Genomic DNA, 20604 nt, shown 5'->3' with positions numbered 1-20604 from the left:
AACACGTTTGGGTCTACCAGGCCTGACCGGCATCCTCCCCCACCATCGGAGCCAACTCACCACCAGGTGGTGATCAGTTGACAGCTCCGCCCCTCTCTTCACCCGAGTGTCCAAGACATGTGGCTGCAAGTCCGACGACAAGACCACAAAGTCGATCATCGAACTGAGGCCTAGGGTGTCCTGGTGCCAAGTGCACATATGAACACCCCTATGCTTGAACATGGTGTTTGTTATGGACAATCCGTGTCGAGCACAGAAGTCCAATAACAAAACACCACTCGGGTTCAGATCGGGGGGGCCATTCCTCCCAATCACACCCTTCCAGGTCTCACTGTCATTGCCCATGTGAGCATTGAAGTCTCCCAGCAGAACGAGGGAGTCACCAGAAGGTATGCCCTCCAGCACCCCCTCCAGTGACTCCAAAAAGGGTGGGTACTCCAAACTGCTGTTCGGTGCATATGCACAAACAACAGTTAGGATCCGTCCCCCCACCCGAAGGCGGAGGGAGGCTACCCTCTCGTCCACCGGGGTAAACCCCAATGTACAGGCTCCAAGTCGGGGGGCAATAAGTATGCCCACACCCGCTCGGCGCATCTCACCGGGGGCAACTCCAGAGTGGTAGAGAGTCCAGCCCCTCTCAAGGAGATTGGTTCCAGAGTCCAAGCTGTGCATCGAGGTGAGCCCGACTATATCTAGCCGGAATCTCTCAACCTCGCGCACTAGCTCCGGCTCCTTCCCCTTCAGAGAGGTGACATTCCACGTCCCAAGAGCCAGCTTCTGTAGCCAAGGATCGGACCGCCAAGGTCCCCGCCTTTGGCCACCACCCAACTCACACTGCACCCGACCTCCTTGGCCCCTCCCATAGGTGGTGAGCCCATGGGAAGGGGACCCACGTTGCCTCTTTGAGCTGTGCCCGGCCGAGCCCCATGGGTGTAAGCCCGACCACCAGGCGCTCGCCATCGAGCCCCACCTCCAGGCCTGGCTCCAGAGGGGGGCCCCAGTGACCCGCTTCCGGGCGAGGGAAAACGCTGTCCAAATTTTGTATTCATTATGGAAGTTTTGTTGAACCGCACTTTGTCTCATCCCTCACCTAGGACCAGTTTGCCTTGGGTGGCCCTACCAGGGGCATAAAGCCCTGGACAACAGAGCTCCTAGGATCATTGGGACACGCAAACCCCTCCACCATGATAAGGTGGCGGTTCGAGGAGGGGTTAAATAATAAACTGAGGGAAAATGTACCAATAATTATTTGTTAAGGATCTCTTTCTATACCACGTTGTCAGTTCGCCCCTCCGGTTGTAATATGTCCAAGCTGTGCGCTGAGCTTACTCTTGAGCATGCAACGTATAGTTGGCCATGTGAAAAGCAATCTTGCCTCAAATCAATGCCAACCTTATGTAGGGTCTGTCCCTGAGACTTATTAATTGTCATTGCGAAGCAGAGCCTTACTGGAAATTGGAGGTGTTTGAATTGAAATGGGAGATGAGAGGGTATAACAAGGATACGAGGAATAAAAACTCTCTCCCCTGAGCTACCGCCAGTAAAAATAGTTGCCTCAATTAGGTTCTTTTGCAAGCATGTGACCTGAAGTCTCGTGCCATTACAAAGTTTCGTTGGCTGAAAGTTTCTCAGTAACATTATTGGTGCCCCAACCTTCAAAATTAGATTATGCTCAGGAGTGCCTGGAGGATTCAGAGTGTGGACCGAGCTGCAGGCTATGGACGTATATATGTACGTAAGTAGGATTCAGTTAGCGTTGGGAACCCGCGTACCAAATTTCATGCAGATGGGGCCATAAATAAGAATGTTTAACATGGCGGACGTTGTCGACTGTTATGACCGTTACGTGTAGAATTTCGAAATGAAACCTGCTTAACTTTTGTAAGTAAGCTGTAAGGAATGAGCCTGCCAAATTTCAGCCTTCTACCTGCACGGGAAGTTGGAGAGTTAGTGAGAGTTAGTGATGAGTGAGTCAGTGAGGATTTTGCCTTTTATTAGTATATATATGTATATGTGTATGTATATATGTGTGTGTGTGTGTGTGTGTATATATAATATATATGTGTATGTGTGTGTATGTATGTGTATGTATATATATATATATATATATATATATATATATATATATATTATACAAAATACCCGCGCTTCGTAGCGGCGAAGTACTGCTTTAAAATTTTAAATAATAAACCGAGGGAAAATATACCAATAATTTATTTGTTAGGGATCTCTTTGTATACATGTTGTCAGTTCGCCCCTCCGGTTGTAATATGACCAAGCTGTGCGCTGAGCTTACTCTTGAGCATGCAACGTATAGTTGGCCATGTGAAAAGCAAATCAAGAATGGCAAGACCGCGTCAGCTGCGGAGCTCAGCTCGAAATGAAGTGAATGAAATGAGGTGAATGGGAGGGGAGATGATCACGTGACTCCCCCACCCCCCTTAACTCTCCATCCCTCCACAAACACACAAAGACAGTCTCTCGGATCCCAACTCTCCTTTCGCACACCGCATCTACTAAACACTAAGAAACACTAAGTGGAAACACTAAAGGAAAAAATACTATTCAGTAAGTAGCGCGTCTACTAAACAGTAAATCAGTAAAGGAGAAAGGACTTTAAACACTAAGGGAAAAGAACGGCAAAACCGCGCCAGCTGCGGAGCTCAGCTCGGAGCGAAATGAAGTGAATGAAATGAGGTGAATGGGAGGGGAGATGATCACGTGACTCCAACACCCACACGTGTTTCGCCCTAATTTACCTGGTAGGTAACCACCCATACAATCAGTTTGTGACACAGACTACGAATGCCGTGAATGTAATTACCCCGATCTACATGCTGTCAAATAAACGAACCACACGCCGTGGCGCAACGTTAGGGGCATCGCCTCTGGCGCTGATGTCCAAGGTTTGATTCCCGAGAGGGAGTGCAGTATAGTGTGTATGCCTGATGAGCCCAGAATTAGGGCGAAACACGTGTCGCGTACTCTTTGCATTATTTGACAGTAAACTATTTCAACCATTCTATGATCTGCTTCTCACAACTAAGGGCACCGTGGCGGATGTTAGCAGACTTGCTGGCCAACCACAAGCGTTACCTGGTAGGTAACCACCCATACAATCCGATTGTGACACAGACTACGAATGCCGTGAATATATATATATATATATATATATATATATATATATATATATATATATATATATATATATATATATATATATATATATATATATATATATATCTCTGTAACATTGCAGCAGTTCGCGCTATAGCCTTACAACCCGATCGCTGTATAAACACTTTTTTTTAAATGAGTTTTAAGCACAGGGGAAAAAAAAAGGAACATTTGAACAAATCCAAACTTTATTTAAAAGCCAACCAAGACAGTAACATTGCAGGAGTTCACGCTAATAGCATTACAACCTGATCGCTGTAAACACTCTTTTTAAATGAGTTTTAAGCACAGGGGGGAAAAAAGGAACATTTGAACAAATCCGAACTTTATTTAAAAGCCCACCAAGGCAGTAACATTGCAGGAGTTCACGCTAATAGCATTACAACCCGATCACTGTAAACATTCTTTTTTAAATGAGTTTTAAGCACAGGGGAAAAAATAAACATTTGAAAAAAAGAGAAAAGTAACATTGCAACACTTTCTTCTCACCACTCTTCACTTGCTTAGAAGCCATGGTTAACTGCAAAAGCACACAAAATACTGTAGAGCACAAAGAGTTCACAGGTAAAGCACACACATCTGACTGAGAACAATGAACAGGGAGAGGCTGAACACGTGCTTAAATACAGTAATCGGCGCGCACGAACCGGAAGGGAAATGAAATAGAGCACAAAGAGTTCACAGCGAAAGCACGCACGTCTGACCGAGAACAATGCAACAGGTGTGGAAATCATCGGCGCGCACAAACCGAAAGGGAAACTGGCTTGTTCATATACCGAGTGTGTGGTCGTGAACCGAGGCAAAAGTTTGGTGAATGGTTTGGTCGTAAACCGAGTTGTACGTGTGCCGAGACGTTCGTGAATTGAGGTTCCACTGTATGAATATTACAGAAAAAATAAACAATATGACAGTTTGTAATTACGAAAAGCATTTTATTTTCATTTATGCCATATGTATTATGGATAATTATTTTTGTACATATTTTATTAAAATATGCATTTTATGGAAGTTTTATTTATTTTGGTATTTTTATGATCACTGAACAATAAGCTTAATAAAAATGAACATTTACCACCTGTGGCCTATAGTTTAATTATAAAAATACACTTTAAGACACAAAACTTCTGTTTATCTGGTTATTCAGGAGATTAGCGTAAAAATATTTTAAAAGGATAAAGGGAAAGAAAATCTATATTGGCCTTTTTAAAAAAAAAACCAAAAACAAAAAAAAAACAAAAAAACACTTGATCGGAGCATCCCAAATCTTGTTATGCTTTCAAGGAGCAATAGGAAATCTGAAACAGTGCTGAGAAGTTGTGGGGCAGACATGCCACTTGTCATCCCTGCTATTTCTAGTTCTGTAATCTGACATCCTCAGAGCAGTGAGATCCACCACCTGTAGTCATCAAGTGTGACATACTCTTGACCTTGAAGTTGTGCAATGTGACACCAGCCTTGAAGGCCCATGGCAAATGAGAAACTAAATGTAAATGGTGTCGGCTCTATAACAAGTAAGGGTTATATTTTTCCTGAGTGTAGATAGTCAGCTGATAGGTTTTCTTGTGAATTGATGGCTTGGGTATTTGGTGATGGTGGGGAGGGCATTGGGGGCACAGTAGCTGTGCCACTTTTTTTGTTTTTTTTTCACTGCACTAGTATTCAGTAGAGTACAAAAGTAGGTGCAGTCCCAGGACAACTAACCCTAACCCTACAATCCTTGTCAAGTGTATTAGACTAGTAGTGAAGCCTACTGTGGCAGTGAGCCTATTAGTCCTCTACCATTTTTTGGCTTTTTTATACTGTTAGTGTATGCAAGCATTTTCTCTGATGCTATCCCATAATGTATTTGTGCAAGCACTTGACATGTTTGTTTCTTCAATCTACACTTTTGTGTGTTTATATTTCCAGGGGGACCTATTGCCCTGTCTTTCAGGCCGTCATTGACTCTGCATGATGTGGAGACTGAAAACCCAGAGGTATCAAATGGGATATACCAACCAAAGGAGTGCTGCCCTTTGCAGAGTGTGGCTATTCTCATCCCACACCGGAACAGAGAAAAGCATCTTCTCTACCTGCTGCAGAATTTGCACCCTTTCTTGCAACGGCAGCAACTGCACTATGGCATATATGTTATCCACCAGGTAATTTCTGAAGGGGAATATGTTGTTCGGGAAATTGTAAGTATGTCTTGTGGTGGGCGTTTTATTTATTTATTTATTTTTAAATATTGGTTTAGATGTTAATCTCTGTTTGGGTTATCTGCTAACCAAGACTGGTTCTGAATATTAGAACAGACTATTAGGATCCCTTCTTACTTCAATGTTTTTGTTTTGTTCCAGGCTGGTCATGTCACTTTCAACCGAGCCAAGCTACTTAATGTAGGCTACCTGGAGGCTTTGAAGGATTTTGCGTGGGACTGCTTTATTTTCCATGATGTTGATCTGGTGCCTGAAAATGACTACAACCTGTACCAGTGTGACCGCCAGCCCAAGCATCTGGTGGTGGGGAGGAATGCTACAGGATATAGGCAAGTCCAGAGCCAAGACCTCATGAGCCTGTCTGTGGGCAGAGTTAACATAAGCTGAACAGGCTCCTAAAACAGACTAATTCAGTCATCTGCTGATGTCAGCAGAGACTGTTATAGTCAGAGCTCCTTATTTATGGAGCTTTAGTTTACTTAACTAGCATTTTAGGTAAAGAATTTATTTTTCTAAACAGGTTGCGGTATAAAGGATACTTTGGGGGCGTTACTGCAATGACAAGGGAGCAATTTTTAAAAGTGAATGGATTTTCCAATACATACTGGGGCTGGGGTGCAGAAGACGATGACCTCAGGATAAGGTAAGTGTTTTTTTTTTTTAATTAGTTTTTGAACCTACTTTCTAAAGTAGAAATTCTGGTTTCAAAGCAGAAATGAGAGGAATAGTGGCATAGTTATTTTGGTTGGTAAAGGCTTCGGTATTATTTTAAAGTGTGCTTATTATATCAACTGTACTAATACGTTTAACACCACATTCAGTCAAAGAAGGTTGTGGATGTCTGCACGGCAGCCTTTCTGTGCAACTCGACATTGGTTGTAAATGTTTTGTGTTATTGTCTGTGTTCTACTGATATTTCATTGCCTGAGTGTTCTGGTATCATACATGCCTGCGTGTATGATCGTAAACCTCTTCTACAATACTGAAAACAGAACAAAGCAACACTGGACACAACAGTCCTGAAAACCATGTGGGAGTTCCACTTACTTTGCAGAGTGGGGCACAGGACCTTGGAGCAGCGTGGGACTACTTGTCTGTGGAAGTTTGCCCGAAAATGGTGTAACCTAACCCGAAAGCACAGAAAGGGGGCATACTTTTATACTAAGCTAAAAGTAAATCCAGCAAGACCCGCTCTCCAATTGCTTCTACTAGTAAATACGTGTTCTTTGCACAATAAAATGGATTATTTAAAGGGACATGAAGGACTGTTGTGCTTTGATTTTTACTGAAACTTGGTTGCAAAAGGCATTGTGGGCTCAGCGGTGCAGCTGGCCGGCTGCTCTTTGTTCTGCATGGACAGAGACAAAGCGAGGTGTGGTAAGAATTGAGGTGTGCATTTACATCAACAATGAGTGGTGTACTAATGTTACAGTAGTCTCTAGATACAGTTCTGCTATGGTGGTGTTTACAGCAGGGGTGATAACTGTTTAGACCATGTTTACACCAGCATTAAAGATGCTTACCGAGCCAAGCCCCATCCCCACTTCAGTAACTCCGACCAAATCCCTGTGAAAATGATCCCAGCCTATAGTTCTCTGCTCAAACACACTAAACCAGTCCAGAGAGACATCTGAAGTGCTGAGACAGCCCCCTCAGGACACACCCTGGACTGTTTTGAGTACACAGACTGGTCATAGTTTAGAGAGGCTGCCACTCCAGAGGGCTGCATTGATGTGGAGGAGTACACAGCAGGATATACAGGTATTCTTCGACTTACGACCTAGGTGTCTTATGGCCATTCGACTTACTACCCTACCACATCTCACAGACAAACAACATTTTTCGCCACGCCAGCTGCATATGCCATGACTCATTAATCTCAATCTTATTGTATTACCTGCAGTAGATTTGACTATGTTCAGTTACATCTGCCTTAGAATTACAAGAAAAAAGGCAATTGATCTTGACACAAAAATGAAGGTGATAAAGCTGAATGTTGGGTTGAAGGAAAGTGAATATGATCACTTGTGCCTATCCGTTATCCCATTGTAACTGATGTTCACCGCACGTGCTGTACTACTGTTCTCTGGCTTTGAATCCTGGTTAACCTCTGAAACTCATGATGTTCCGGTTTGTGTAAACTGCCACGAAAGGAAAGTGAAATCACACAGAACTCCTTTATCTTTTAATGTTTATTATTAACAGGTGTAAAAGGTGCTATATAGCCCCTGACCCGACACAGACTTACGCAGAGGCACGTGTTAAAACACACAAGCACTTTATTTTTTCTTCAGCTGGAGGGCACGTCTTCCCTGTAATCCCTCCAGCCACAACACATTCCCAAAAAACACTAAAATCACACAAAACACTTCTCCTCTGGCACCACCACTCCTCCCAGGCAACCTCGTCCTCTTCCTCCTGATTCTGGCTCCTGAGTGGTGGATGCTGGCCCTTTTTATAGCCCACCCGCAAGTGTCCCCTGTTGCTAATTGCACCTCTGGGTGGGGCTGTAGAGGTGTTCACAAAGGCTCCGGGATCCATGCAGCACTCCCTGGCGGCCACCCCAGATCCCCACAGGGTTGTGGAGAACTCCATCTCCCATGGAGCCCTGCGGGAAACTGAGGCACCAACGTCACCCAGGGAGGCTGCCACCAAGCGTCCCGGGGGAGGTACTAAGGAGCCCATGGCTGCTCCCCCGGAACATATGCAGCAGGTGCATCCCGGCTGGGCATGGGACCCGGCCGACCGTTACACAGGCTGAAATGTTAAAACAAAAAACATGAGTGCTGAAACTCTTCCGGTTCAACTCCTCCTCTCACAGTCAACACAATGAACGCTGGGAGAGACTCACAAATATAACGTAACATAACACAGATAAAGAAAGGATTTGTGAAGCTGTTAAACTTTTGGCACTCGTGAGCAACAGTAATAACAAAACAAAATAGTAAAAGGAAAAAATAATTTATAAAAACTGATGTGCTAAGAATGATGATTAAATAAAGGATATAAAACAAACAATATGGCTTAAAGGACTTATTATACAGTACTGTACATACAGTCAGGTTTGAATACATATACTGGTCCATCTTACATCTAGATAGACTCACGACTAGTTTGTCAGAACAGAACGTGGTCGTCAGTTGACAACTATCTGTATTAGCAAATGGACGGAGGATGTTACCTTCTCCAAGAGGGTAACTATAAGAGCCAACCAGAAACCCTGGATGTCTGCAGAGGTCTGGCGGATTCTGAAAGTTCAGGATACTGCCTTCAGATCTGGAGATGAGGCTACCCTCAAAGCTGCAAAAGTCAATCTGGCTAGGGCAATTAAGTAAACAAAACTATGCATATTCTCAAAAAAATCCAAGGGCACTTTTAGAACATCAGTTGTGCTCAGAGCATGTGGAGGGGCATTCAGGTCATCGCAGACTATAAATTGGTACCTTCTCTCTGAAACAGTGATGCCACCCTCCCTGACATGTTGAATAATACCTTCGTTACACGGTTTGATGCTCTCAATAGCGAGCCCACAAAGAAATCCACCCCTCTCCCACATGAGCAGGTAGTATGTCTGACCACAGCCACAGTGAGGCAAGCTCTAATGAGAGTAAACCTACACAAAGCTTCTGGTCCTGACAACATACAGTACCAGGACGGGTGCTCAAGGAGTGTGTGGACCAGCTGGCTGACGTTCTCACTGATGTATTTAACATCTCCCTGTGTCAGTGTGTTTTAAGACCCTCACAATCATCCTAGTTCTAAAGAAATCATCTAACTTGCCTGAATTACTACCACCCATGGCACTTACATCAGTCATCATGAAGTGCTTCAAGAGGCTAGTCATGAGCCACATCAAAGCCCCCCTCCCCTGCTCACTGGCCCCTTTCATTTTGCTTACCGCCCCAACCAGTCTATCACCGATGCCATAATCACTGCACTTCATTTGTCACTGACTTACCTGGACAAGAGGGATTCTCATGTAAGGATGCTATTCATTGCCTTCAGTTCAGCATTCAACACCATTCCACAGAGACTGTTCACCAAACTCAGCTGGCTGGGCCTCAACACCTTCCTGACATTAGGGTCTCTGTGAGACTGCATCAGCATCAACATCCCCAGAACCATCACACTGAGCATAGGAATACCACAGGGCTGCGTCATTAGCCCTTTGCCCTTTACACTGCTGACACATGACTTCTCTGCAGAGTTCAGTTCAAACCAGATCATCAAGTTTGCAGAAGACATGATGGTGGGAGGTTTCACTATGAACAATGATGTCTCAGTATACAAGGAGAAGGTGCATAGAGTGGCTGCCTGGTCAAATACATCAATCTCTCTCTTAATGTTGAAAAGACAAAAGAGATAATAATAGACTTCCAAGAAATCCAGCACTGCTCATGCACCTCTCACCATCAACAGTGCTGTTGTTGAGAAGATCAAAAATAGCAAGTGCCTGGGAGTCCACATCACGGATGACCCTTCTTGGTCCCTCAACTCCGCCTCCATAACCAAGAGAGCAGGGCAGCGTCGCTATGTTTTGTGATGACCGAAAGGAATGAGCCACCCCCCATTGATCCTCGCCACATTTTATAGGAGTACCATTGGAAGTCTGCTGTCTAGTTGCATCACTGTCTGGTTTGGATTGCAACACACTACAGCGGATAGTGAAAGTAGCTGAGAAGGTTATCAGTTCACCTCTACCTCCCCTGAAAGACATTTACCAAACCCACTGCTATAACAGAGCCAGTAACATTGTGAAAGACCATTCCCACCTGTTACACGGACTCCGCTCTCTTCTACCGACTGGCAAACAGTATCAAAGTTTCCACTCTGGTTCTGCAAGACTGAGTAACAGTTTCATACCACAGGCCATCAGAATTCTGAATGCACAAGAAGGTCTAGTTCCTGTCTAACCAGTGTCATTCCAGTGTACTACTACCTCAATTCATGATTTATATGTTTATCATAATACACTTTTTTGACTTTATCTTCTGTTCAGTGTTACAACAAGCACACTTATGTCCTGTTATGAGCTTTGATAACTTTATACTTACCACTCACTCAATGTGGTTTAATGATGCAAATGGCCTTAATACAATATCTGACTTACTGTATAGTGCAATATTACTGTATTCTGGACGGTTTAAATCCCTTTCACACGTTACTGTTTTAAGGTTGTATCGCCTATGTATGGTATTGTTTCTGTCGTACCTTGCACTTTCTTGTATGTTGCTATATGCTGCACTGGCCCTCATGGAGATACGTTGTCTCATCTCACCATGTATGTTTACACAGCTGCCAATGACAATAAAGCAACCTTGACCATAAAGTTGTTTTTATTTTTAATTGCGTCCTGCATTTGTTGTTTAAGGAAACTTTTATATCTAACAGGGAGTGTTAGCTGCACAGTTCCATATTGGGAAGCATACTGTGAAAAGGTTGCTTTGCTTATAGTACAACCTCAAAGTTACTTTGGTGGCAAAATAGCCATAACACCACAAAAAACATGGCAGCATTTTATAATACAGTGGGGGAAATAAATATTGAACGCATCAACATTTTTTTTCCCAATGAGGCTATTCACATGAAATCCTCACCAGACATTGGCATTAAATCAAGAAATCCACAAATAGAAAGAATTCACAACATTAAAGGCCATAAATAAAGTGTAATAAAGTGGGATGACACAGGAAAAAAGTATTGAACACACTAAGAAAAAGAAGTACACCAAGGCAAGGAGCCAGCTGAAATCTGTAAGTAGTTAGAAAGTAATTCCACCTCCTATCTGTGCAAGTTGGTATCGGCTGGGTTAGTACATATTGATGGGCCATAAAAAGGTGTTTTGCTACCAAGGTGCCGCACAAGAAACATGATCGATAAAAGCAAAGAGCTCTCCCAAGACCTTGTTGCAAACCAGATCAATGGAACTGGTTATAGACATACTGTATTTCAAAACTTCCGAATCTTCCAGTAAGCACCACTGAGGCCATTATCTGCAAGTGGAAGGAACATCATTCCACAATCAACTGGTCACTCAAAAGAACTCCTCGCAAGATTTCTGACCAGGGAGTCAGAAGGATTGTCAGAAGACTAACCCAAGAGCGAAGGACCACTCGGAAAGAACTCCAGAAAGACTTGAAGGCAGCAGGTACAGTCATTACAGAGAAAGCAATAGGCAGTACACTCCACCGACATGGCCTCTATGTGTGCTAACCGCGCAAGACTCCATTACTGAAGGAAAGGCATGTTGAAGCTCATTTAAAGTTTACTACACAACATTTGGACAAGCCTATGAAATGCAGTCTGGCCAGACAAGATCAAAGTTGAACTTTTTGGTTGTCATAGGACACGCCATGTTTGGAGAAGATATGGCACTGCTTCTCATCTCATGGTACTAACAGACTTCATGTAACTGAAGGAACGATGAATGTACCGATTGATTCTTGAAATGAATCTGCTGCCATCCACCAGGACGATGAAGATGAGGGCTGGGTGGACCTTCCAGCAGGACCACAATCCAAAACATACAACAAACAAAACTCTCAGTTGGTTTCAGAGAAAGAAAATCAAGATGTTAGAATGGCCCAGTCAATCACCCAACTTAAATCCAATTGAACATTTGTGGAAGGAACTAAAGATCAGGGTTCAAAAGAGGGCACCTCAGAGTCTTCAAGATTTAAACACAATCACTTTAGAAGAATGGGTCAAGATCACACCTGAGCACTGCAGACGATTGGTTTCTTCATACAGGAATTGTCTTGAAGCTGTCATTACAAAGAAAGGCTTCTCCACTGACTGTTAAATTAGTGTGTTCAATACTTTTATCCTGTGTTATTCCACTTTATTAGACAATGTTGTGAATTTATAATTGTGGATTTCTTGAGTAATTAAAAAAAATGGTGAGAATTTCATGTGAATAGTCTCATTGGAAATATATTTACTGAAAAAAATGTTAATTTTCCCCCACTTTATGTTGAATTAAGATATTCCCGCCGGGAAGCCACCATTGAACAATAGCAGAGTGGTTGGGATGCTTATCCTCACTCTGTCTGTTTGTTAGCTGAGGTACCCTCAGTTCTCCGGCTGTTGTCTTCTCCAGGTGCTATCCAAGCGTGGAGAAGTTTGCATGGTGGAAGGTAATGTAGCGCTGCAATTTGAAAGTCTCAGGGTTGGGCAGATCACCATACTACTCCAGCATGTCTGGGCTTCCACGGCTGTAGGGTTTTTAAATGCCATAGTGTTATAACACTATTTGTAACTCTCAGATACACAGGTTTTATACCTGCTATACAGGTTTTAAAATGATTGATGGGCAGCGAGACAGCAGCAGAAAGACAGCAGATGATCCGATGGCATCTCCTTAGCATGTGTTCAACCTCCCCTTCTCCCCTTTCCCCCTTGACAACACAACCAGCTTTGTCATTTCTTCTCCCCTTACCAAAAGCAGACACTGGGCATTGAGTGAGAGGTGGATATTGGATGAGATTACAATGTCTACATGAAATGTGCCAGATAACACTTGCTTCCTTATTAAATTATAAAGTCCAACAGAAGAGCATCTTATTAATCAAGAATAGCAGCTAGTCACAAAAAACAGTGAAATCACATCCTTCCTGTATGATGTCATTGGCCAGTTTAAAGCTGTTTGGTTGAATGTGAGTGATGGTCTTGACAAGCCAGTGCTGTCAGATTCACATGTGAAGGACTGGGGCCTGCCTTGTAGCTAGTGCTGCCAGGATAGGCGTCATGACCCCCCACAACTCAGGATTGTACTGAATAGGTTTTAGAACGTTCTGTTCCAAAATGACACTGGTACAGTTTAGGAAGCCCATGCCAAAAGTCAATCAACCAAAAGCCTGAAGCTAAGCATGTTTGGGCCTAGCCAGTACTTGGATGGGAGAACATCTAGGAAAAATGTGGGTTGTTGCTGGGAGAGGTGTTGATGAGGCTGTCAGTGGTTGCTTACCATGTGGTTTGTGTGCAGATCCCAATGCCCTACTGCAATGACAGGGACATTGTGCTCTAAATGTTGGCACTGTCCTTTAGATGAGATGTAAAACTGAGTGCTTGACTCTCTGTGGTCATAAAAGATCACTTGGCAGGGTTTCTAGATAGCCAGGCCACATTGCCCACTGCAGCCTGGTCATTCTTCTCCCGTTAGTAGTTGCCACAGCGGATCATCTTCCATATCTTTCTGTCCTCGGCATCTTGCTCTGTCACACCCATCACCTGCATATCTTCTCTCACCACATCCAGAAAACTTCTCTTACGCCTTCCTCTTCCCTGGCAGCTCTATCCTTAGCATCCTTCTCCCAATATACCCAGCATCTCTCCTCTGCACATGTCCAAACCAACGCAATCTCGCCATCTCCCATCTGTTATTGGCTATCTCTCTCTCTCAGCCTTTCACCTCCTAATAGCTAATGTGTGGTGAACATACTAGTGCAAGAATGGCTGCTGTCCCCTCATCCAGGTGGATCCTGCACATTGGTGGTGGTTGAAAGTGACTCCCCACTGTCTATGGAAATCATTACCAGGGAAAACTATCAGTATTTCTTTTTAAACACCATCTATCTATCTACATTGTAGTGAATTATTATGTTGTTAACCTCTAGAATGGGCGCTAAAATTCAAATATTTAGAACAAGGAAGAAGGTCAACGGTTTATAGTCAACTGCAACGTTACAAGAGATAATTTTACTTAGTTTTTTTTTTTTATAATTTTATTGTAATCATTCATACAAATCAATCAATTTTTTACAAAAAATAGGATTATAAAACAAGTCAACCCCCACCCCTGTGAGAGAGAGCATGGCCAACGGGTAAAACTTAAGGCTTGTAAACATACCTAAACTGATGAGTTTAATAGGCCAGTAGAGATGAATAGACAGGAAAAAAAAATGCGGAGATAATTACTCCCTCGGTGCTTTAAGAGCTTATTCTACAATTTTATTGATTATATCCTGCCAGGTTTTAAAAAATTCTGTACAGACCCTCTAACTGAATATTTGATTTTTTCCAATTTCAAATAGTATAAAACATTTGTTACCCACTGACTTAAAAGAAGAGCATTAGGATTCTTCCAGTTTAGCAAAATAAGTCTGCGTGCCAAAAGTGTAGTGAATGCAGTCACAGTTTGTTTGTCCTTCTCCAATTTAAACCCATCTGGAAGAACACCAAACACAGCTGTTAATGGGTTAGGAAGAACTGTGACACCAAGGCTGTCTGAGAGGCACTTCAAAAGTTTTGTCCAAAATGATGTTAATTTGGTGCAGGCCCAAAACATGTGACCCCGTGAGGCTGGGACTTGATTGCAACGTTCACAGGTTGGATCTTGCCCTGGAAACATTTTGGACAGTTTTAGGCGAGACAGATGAGCTCAATATATAATTTTGAGTTGAATAATTCTATGCTTTGCGCATATGGAACTCGAGTGAATTCTCTGCATTGCTACCTTCCACTCCCTTTCTGATATATTGATTAAGAGATCTTTTTCCCATTGTCCTCTTGGATCTTTGAAAGGGAGGAACTGTAAAATAATTTTATATATTTCAGAGATGGTGTCTAAGTCCTTGAAATTGAGCAATATTTTTTCCAGCATGGATGAGGGTGCAAGATGAGGAAAATCGGGCAGATTCTGTTTAACAAAGTTCCTAATTTGAAGATAGTGAAAGAAATGTGTAGCTGGAAAGTTAAATTTGGAATGTAATTGTTCATAGGATGCAAAGATGTTGACTATATAAAGATCTCTGAGCAATTTAATCCCAAATTTTTTCCAGATATTAAAAACTGCATATGTTTGCGAGGGTTGAAAGAGGTGGTTCTCTTGCAGAGGTGCCACAGATAAAAGCTTCTCCATCTTAAAATGCTTTCTACATTGGTTCCATATTCTGAGTGAGTGAAGCACAATTGGGTTATTAGTATATTGCCGATACCTTGCATTTATTGGGGCACAAAGCATGGAATATAAAGAAGTACTGCAGGATTTTACTTCTATTGCGGACCAGGCCTGTGTATGTTCATCTATTTGTGTCCAGGTTTTTATAGCTTGTATGTTTGCTGCCCAGTAATAAAACTGAAAGTTAGGAAGAGCCATGCCACCTTCTGTCTTAGGTTTTTGTAGGGTCGCTCTTTGGGTACGTGGATGTTTTGAGTTCCAAATAAATGAGGTTATGGTTGAATCTAATTGCTTAAAAAATGATTTATTGATGTACACTGTCTGGCCAAAAAAAAAGTCGCCACCTGGATTTAACTAAGCAAATAGGTACGAGCCTCCTATTGGATAATTACTGCATGGGCGATTATCTTTCAGCTGGCAACAAGTTATTTAACCCCAACTGGTGTAATGAGTTGCTTTTCATTTCTTAAACAACCATGTCGAAAGACACGTCTCGTGGTCGTGGAAAAGATGTTAGTCTGTTTGAGAAGGGTCAAATCATTGGCATGCATCAAGCAGAGAAAACATGTAAGGAGATTACAGAAACTACTAAAATTGGGTTAAGAACTGTCCAACGCATTATTAAAAACTGGAAGGATAGTGGGGACCCATCGTCTTCAAGAAAGAAATGTGGCCGGAAAAAAATCCTGAATGATCGTGATCGGCGATCACTTAAACGTTTGGTGAAATCAAATCGAAGAAAAACAACAGTAGGTCTATGTTTAATAGTGAAAATAAGAGCATTTCCACACGCACAATGCGAAGGGAACTCAAGGGATTGGGACTGAACAGCTGTGTAGCTGTAAGAAAACCACTAATCAGTGAGGCAAACCGGAAAAAAAAGGCTTCAATTTGCTAGGGAGCATAAAGATTGGACTCTGGAGCAATGGAAGAAGGTCATGTGGTCTGATGAGTCCAGATTTACCCTGTTCCAGAGTGATGGGCGCATCAGGGTAAGAAGAGAGGCAGATGAAGTGATGCACCCATCATGCCTAGTGCCTACTGTACAAGCCTGTGGGGGCAGTGCTATGATCTGGGGTTGCTGCAGTTGGTCAGGTCTAGGTTCAGCAACAGTATGTGCTCCAAGAATGAGGTCAGCTGACTACCTGAATATACTGAATGACCAGGTTATTCCATCAATGGATTTTTTCTTCGCTGATGGCACGGGCATATTCCAAGATGACAATGCCAGGATTCATCGGGCTCAAATTGTGAAAGAGTGGTTCAGGGAGCATGAGACATCATTTTCACACATGGATTGGCCACCACAGAGTCCAGACCTTAACCCCATTGAGAATCTTTGGGATGTGCTGGAGAAGGCTTTGCGCAGCGGTCAGATTCTACCATCATCAATGCAAGATCTTGGTGAAAAATTAATGCAACACTGGATGGAACTAAATCATCTTGTGACATTGCAGAAGCTTATTGAAACAATGCCACAGTGAATGTGTGCCGTAATCAAAGCTAAAGGCGGTCCAACGAAATATTGGAGCGTGTGACCTTTTTTTTTGGTGGCGACTTTTTTTTTTGGCCAGGCAGTGTATATTGTAATGTTTTGAAATAAAAAAAAGCTTAGGAAGGATATTCATCTTAACAATATTAATTCTTCCAGCTAGAGTGAGATGAAGGGTTGACCGTCTATGCAAGTCTTGCTTAATTTTTTCCATATAGACGACGAAATTTTGTTGATAAAGAGCTTTGTGTTTACTTGTGATGTTTACCCCTACGTATTTAAACTGATCTGTGATGATAAAAGGGAAGGTGTCCAATATGATATTGTATGCTTGAGAATTCACTGGAAAGAGTATACTTTTATTCAGATTAATTCTGAGACCAGAAATCTTTTGAAATTCTGCAAGTGCTGTTAAGACTGCAGGCACAGTGTTTTCTGGGTCTGATAATATATAAAACCATATCATCTGCATATAGAGAAATTTATCTGATCAGCATTTCAACAGTGGACCGCCAGTGGTTCAATGGCGATTGCAAATAGCAGTGGTGACAAGGGGCATCCTTGTCTGGTTCCACATTCTAGTTTAAAGTAGTCTGAACAAATGTTGTTAATACAAACTGAAGCTTCTGGATTGGTACACAGTAGTTTGATCCATGCACAAATGTTCGGACCAAACCCAAATTTCTCATTTTTACTTAGTTTCTATTGTAACCTAAAGTGAAAGTTAATGTGGTAAGCTATTGTGAAAAAATGTGAATTTGAAGACATCCAATAAAAACCGTGAATAAAAATGTAGATTTTCAGCTTGAAGGAAGAAAAGGAAAAATGCAATTTTAATCAGTGTGACGGAAATAACCGATCCCCTTGCTCTTTCTTCCCAAGGCTAATATACATCTGGACTGCCCAGTTTCTGTCCATACTCCTTGACTATGCCAGTATGGCCTACATCCTTACTCTACATAACCAGCTGTCACTCTTTGTGCCCTGTGTATCTTAAACTTCTCATTTCCCTACTTAGGGTGGAACTTCAGAGGATGAAAATTGTGCGGCCTCCACCTGAAGTGGCCCGGTATACCATGATTTTCCACACAAGAGACAAAGGCAATGAAGTGAACAAAGACAGGTGAACTGAAAGATATCTGAAGGCTATTTGTTTTCCACAAAACAGCGGTTAACTGTTAAATTCCTTTTTGCATTGCAGAATGCGCCTCCTGAACCGAACACCTAGAGTGTGGAAAACCGATGGCTTGAACTCGTGTTCCTACAAGAAGCTGTATGTGGAGAAGCAGCAGCTCTACGTCAACGTCACTGTGGACATTGGCCGCCCTTCCCTGTGGCATAACTAACTTTTAGGCAGGAGAAACAGTCTGATTAAAGGTTGCACATCTAGTATGCAACCCTTTTAGCAACTTACTTTCAGTTCTTAATTGTACTCTTTCTGTGGTGATGTCTGCTTACTTGAACCCCTGAAACCACAAGACAAGGGGGCTGAGATATGCCTGTAATACAGAAGGTTGAACGTCATGTAGTTTGTTAGACTGGGACCATTTCCAAACAATGCACGAATGTATAATATTTATATAGGATCAGAGACTTGCCTTGTGCACTGGTGACTGTCTTTATAGTCACTGAAGACAACCTAAGAAGTTTTGGGACATTTTGCCCAGATCTGGGATGTTGATTCAGATATTTTTGTTTTAGAAATGTTTCTTTAAAAAAAAAAAAAAAAAACTAAAATACACCTCAGATTTCCAAGTCATTTTTAATTTTAACTAACAAACTTTTCATCAGTAATAAGATAATCCTGAAACTTGCAATACAGTAGAACCTCAACTTTACACAAATTGGCGACAGAACATAACAATAAAATGGAAGGTAAAGAATGCAAAAATTGAAACAATGTAGCTTGCTGGGTGATTTTTTTCTTTTTTCCTCTCGTCCCATTGATCTGTCTCCCAGTGTTTCCAATGTACTTGCACGTTCAGACAGCAGTGCTAGGAAGAAGGAAGCACCCACTGGCTACTCTCACCAGTGCAAAATGAATCCCACCAACTCTTCCTATGGTTCACCCAGTGTTGTGTACGGTGGTGCAAAAGTGAGCAAGATGTGTTCCACAGGCCACTCTCGCTCTCTCACACTTAGGGTGGCACAAAGAGTGTGAGGAAGAGTGAAATGCAGGCTGCTTGTTCACTCATCTGGTCCCATTTACAGCAGGATAAGAAAAAGCAATATGTGTACTCTCACGCTGTCTCAATCGGCATGCAATGGTGTGCAGACAAAGGAGTCTTCTGCCTTCTGTACACTCACAGCGATGTGAATAAGACAGAAAGAGAGAAAGACATGGACCTCTCATGTTCTCGGCAGTCAAACGTAATGTGACAGGTACGGCTGCTCTCTTACTTGCTGCATGCAGTCTAGTTGTCACTCGGCTATCATGTTTGTAAAACGATGTTCAGTTCTGAAGCGGACTGGAGTGGCCTACTGTAGCAAGGGGCTGGGTCTGTCACCCACAGAATGACATTATTGTACATGGGATGTTATAATCAAAACTACTGAGGTGCATTCATATGTGACGTAACTGATGTGTAGTATATACACTCAGGTCCTTGAGTATTTGGACAGTGACACAATTTTCATAATTTTGGCTCTCTACGACACCACAATGGATTTGAAATAAAGTTATCATGTGATTGAACTGTAGACTTTCAACTTTAATTTAAGGGGTTTACCAAAAACATTTTATTAGCCGTTTAGGAATGATGGCCATTTTTATACATGGTCCCCCTATTTTCAGAGGTTCAAAAGTATTTGGACAGACTAACATAATCATAAATATAATAATCATTTACAATATTTGGTTCAAAATCCTTTACAGTCAATGACTGCCTGAAGTCTGGAACCCACGGCCATCTCCAAGTGCTGGGTTTCCACTCTAGTGATGCTCTGCCAGGCCTTTACTGCAGTTGTCTTCCATTGCTGCTTGTTCATTGGACTGTCTGCCATCAGTTTTGTCTTCAGCAAGTGAAATGCATCTCCAATTGTGTTGTGGTCAGTCGATTGACTTGGTCAATGAATAGTGCACTACTTTGCATTGAAAAGCACTCATCCATCTGTACTGTGAAGTGCTGTCCTCTCGGTTTTGCAACATTTATTTGAATCTGAGCAGATATTATAGCCCTGCACACTTCAGAATTCATCCTGCTACTTCTACCAGCAGTCATATCATCAGTAAACACTAGTGATTGACGTCCATTCACAGCCATCCATAATCATGCCATAAAACTGCCTCCACCATGTTTCACAGATGAGCGTGAGCAGTTTCGTCTTTCCAACATTCTGGTATGTATTGATCTTAGTTTCCTTTGTGCAAAGAAAATTGCTTCAGAATTGGACAGGCATTTAAAATAATATCTAATCTGTCTTTCCAATGTTTGAGGTATACCAGTGGTTTGCACCTTGTGCTAAAACGCTGTTTTTACTTTCATGAAGTCTCCCCGGAGAATGTTCTTGGTTTGGATAAATGTTATGAAGGGGTTCTTCTTCACCAAGGACAGAATTCTGCAGTCATCCAGCACAGTTGTCTTCTCTGGTTTTCCAGACCTTCTGATGTTGCTGAGCTCACCAGTGCATTCCTTCTTTTTAAGAATATACCAAATGGTTGATTTGACCACTCCTGGTGTTTCTGATCCCTCTTTAAAGAGTTTGTTTTGTTTTCTCAGCCTAATGATGACCTGTTTTTACTTGCATGGACAGCTCATTGGACCTCATATTGAGAGTTCACAGTGATAGCTTCTAAATGCAAATTCCACACTTGGAATCAATTCCAGACCTTTTACCTG

General features: G+C 42.3%; 1 protein-coding gene across 1 annotated transcript in view; it reads left to right on the top strand.

The window, feature by feature from the left end:
* b4galt4 (UDP-Gal:betaGlcNAc beta 1,4- galactosyltransferase, polypeptide 4) overlaps positions 1-18665 on the top strand; it is a 39724-nt gene extending 21059 nt beyond the window's left edge. Inside the window, exons 3-7 of the mRNA XM_028800497.2 lie at positions 5086-5318; positions 5517-5704; positions 5896-6018; positions 17784-17888; positions 17967-18665. Of these exons, the coding sequence (XP_028656330.1) occupies positions 5086-5318; positions 5517-5704; positions 5896-6018; positions 17784-17888; positions 17967-18111 (794 nt within the window). The 3' untranslated portion in view covers positions 18112-18665. The remainder of the gene's footprint in view (positions 1-5085; positions 5319-5516; positions 5705-5895; positions 6019-17783; positions 17889-17966) is intronic.
* Positions 18666-20604: the final 1939 nt, after the last annotated feature.

This window comes from Erpetoichthys calabaricus, chromosome 4 (genome assembly GCF_900747795.2).
Source record: "Erpetoichthys calabaricus chromosome 4, fErpCal1.3, whole genome shotgun sequence".
Lineage (NCBI taxonomy): Eukaryota > Metazoa > Chordata > Cladistia > Polypteriformes > Polypteridae > Erpetoichthys > Erpetoichthys calabaricus.
This window is presented reverse-complemented; position numbering and strand designations above follow the sequence as displayed.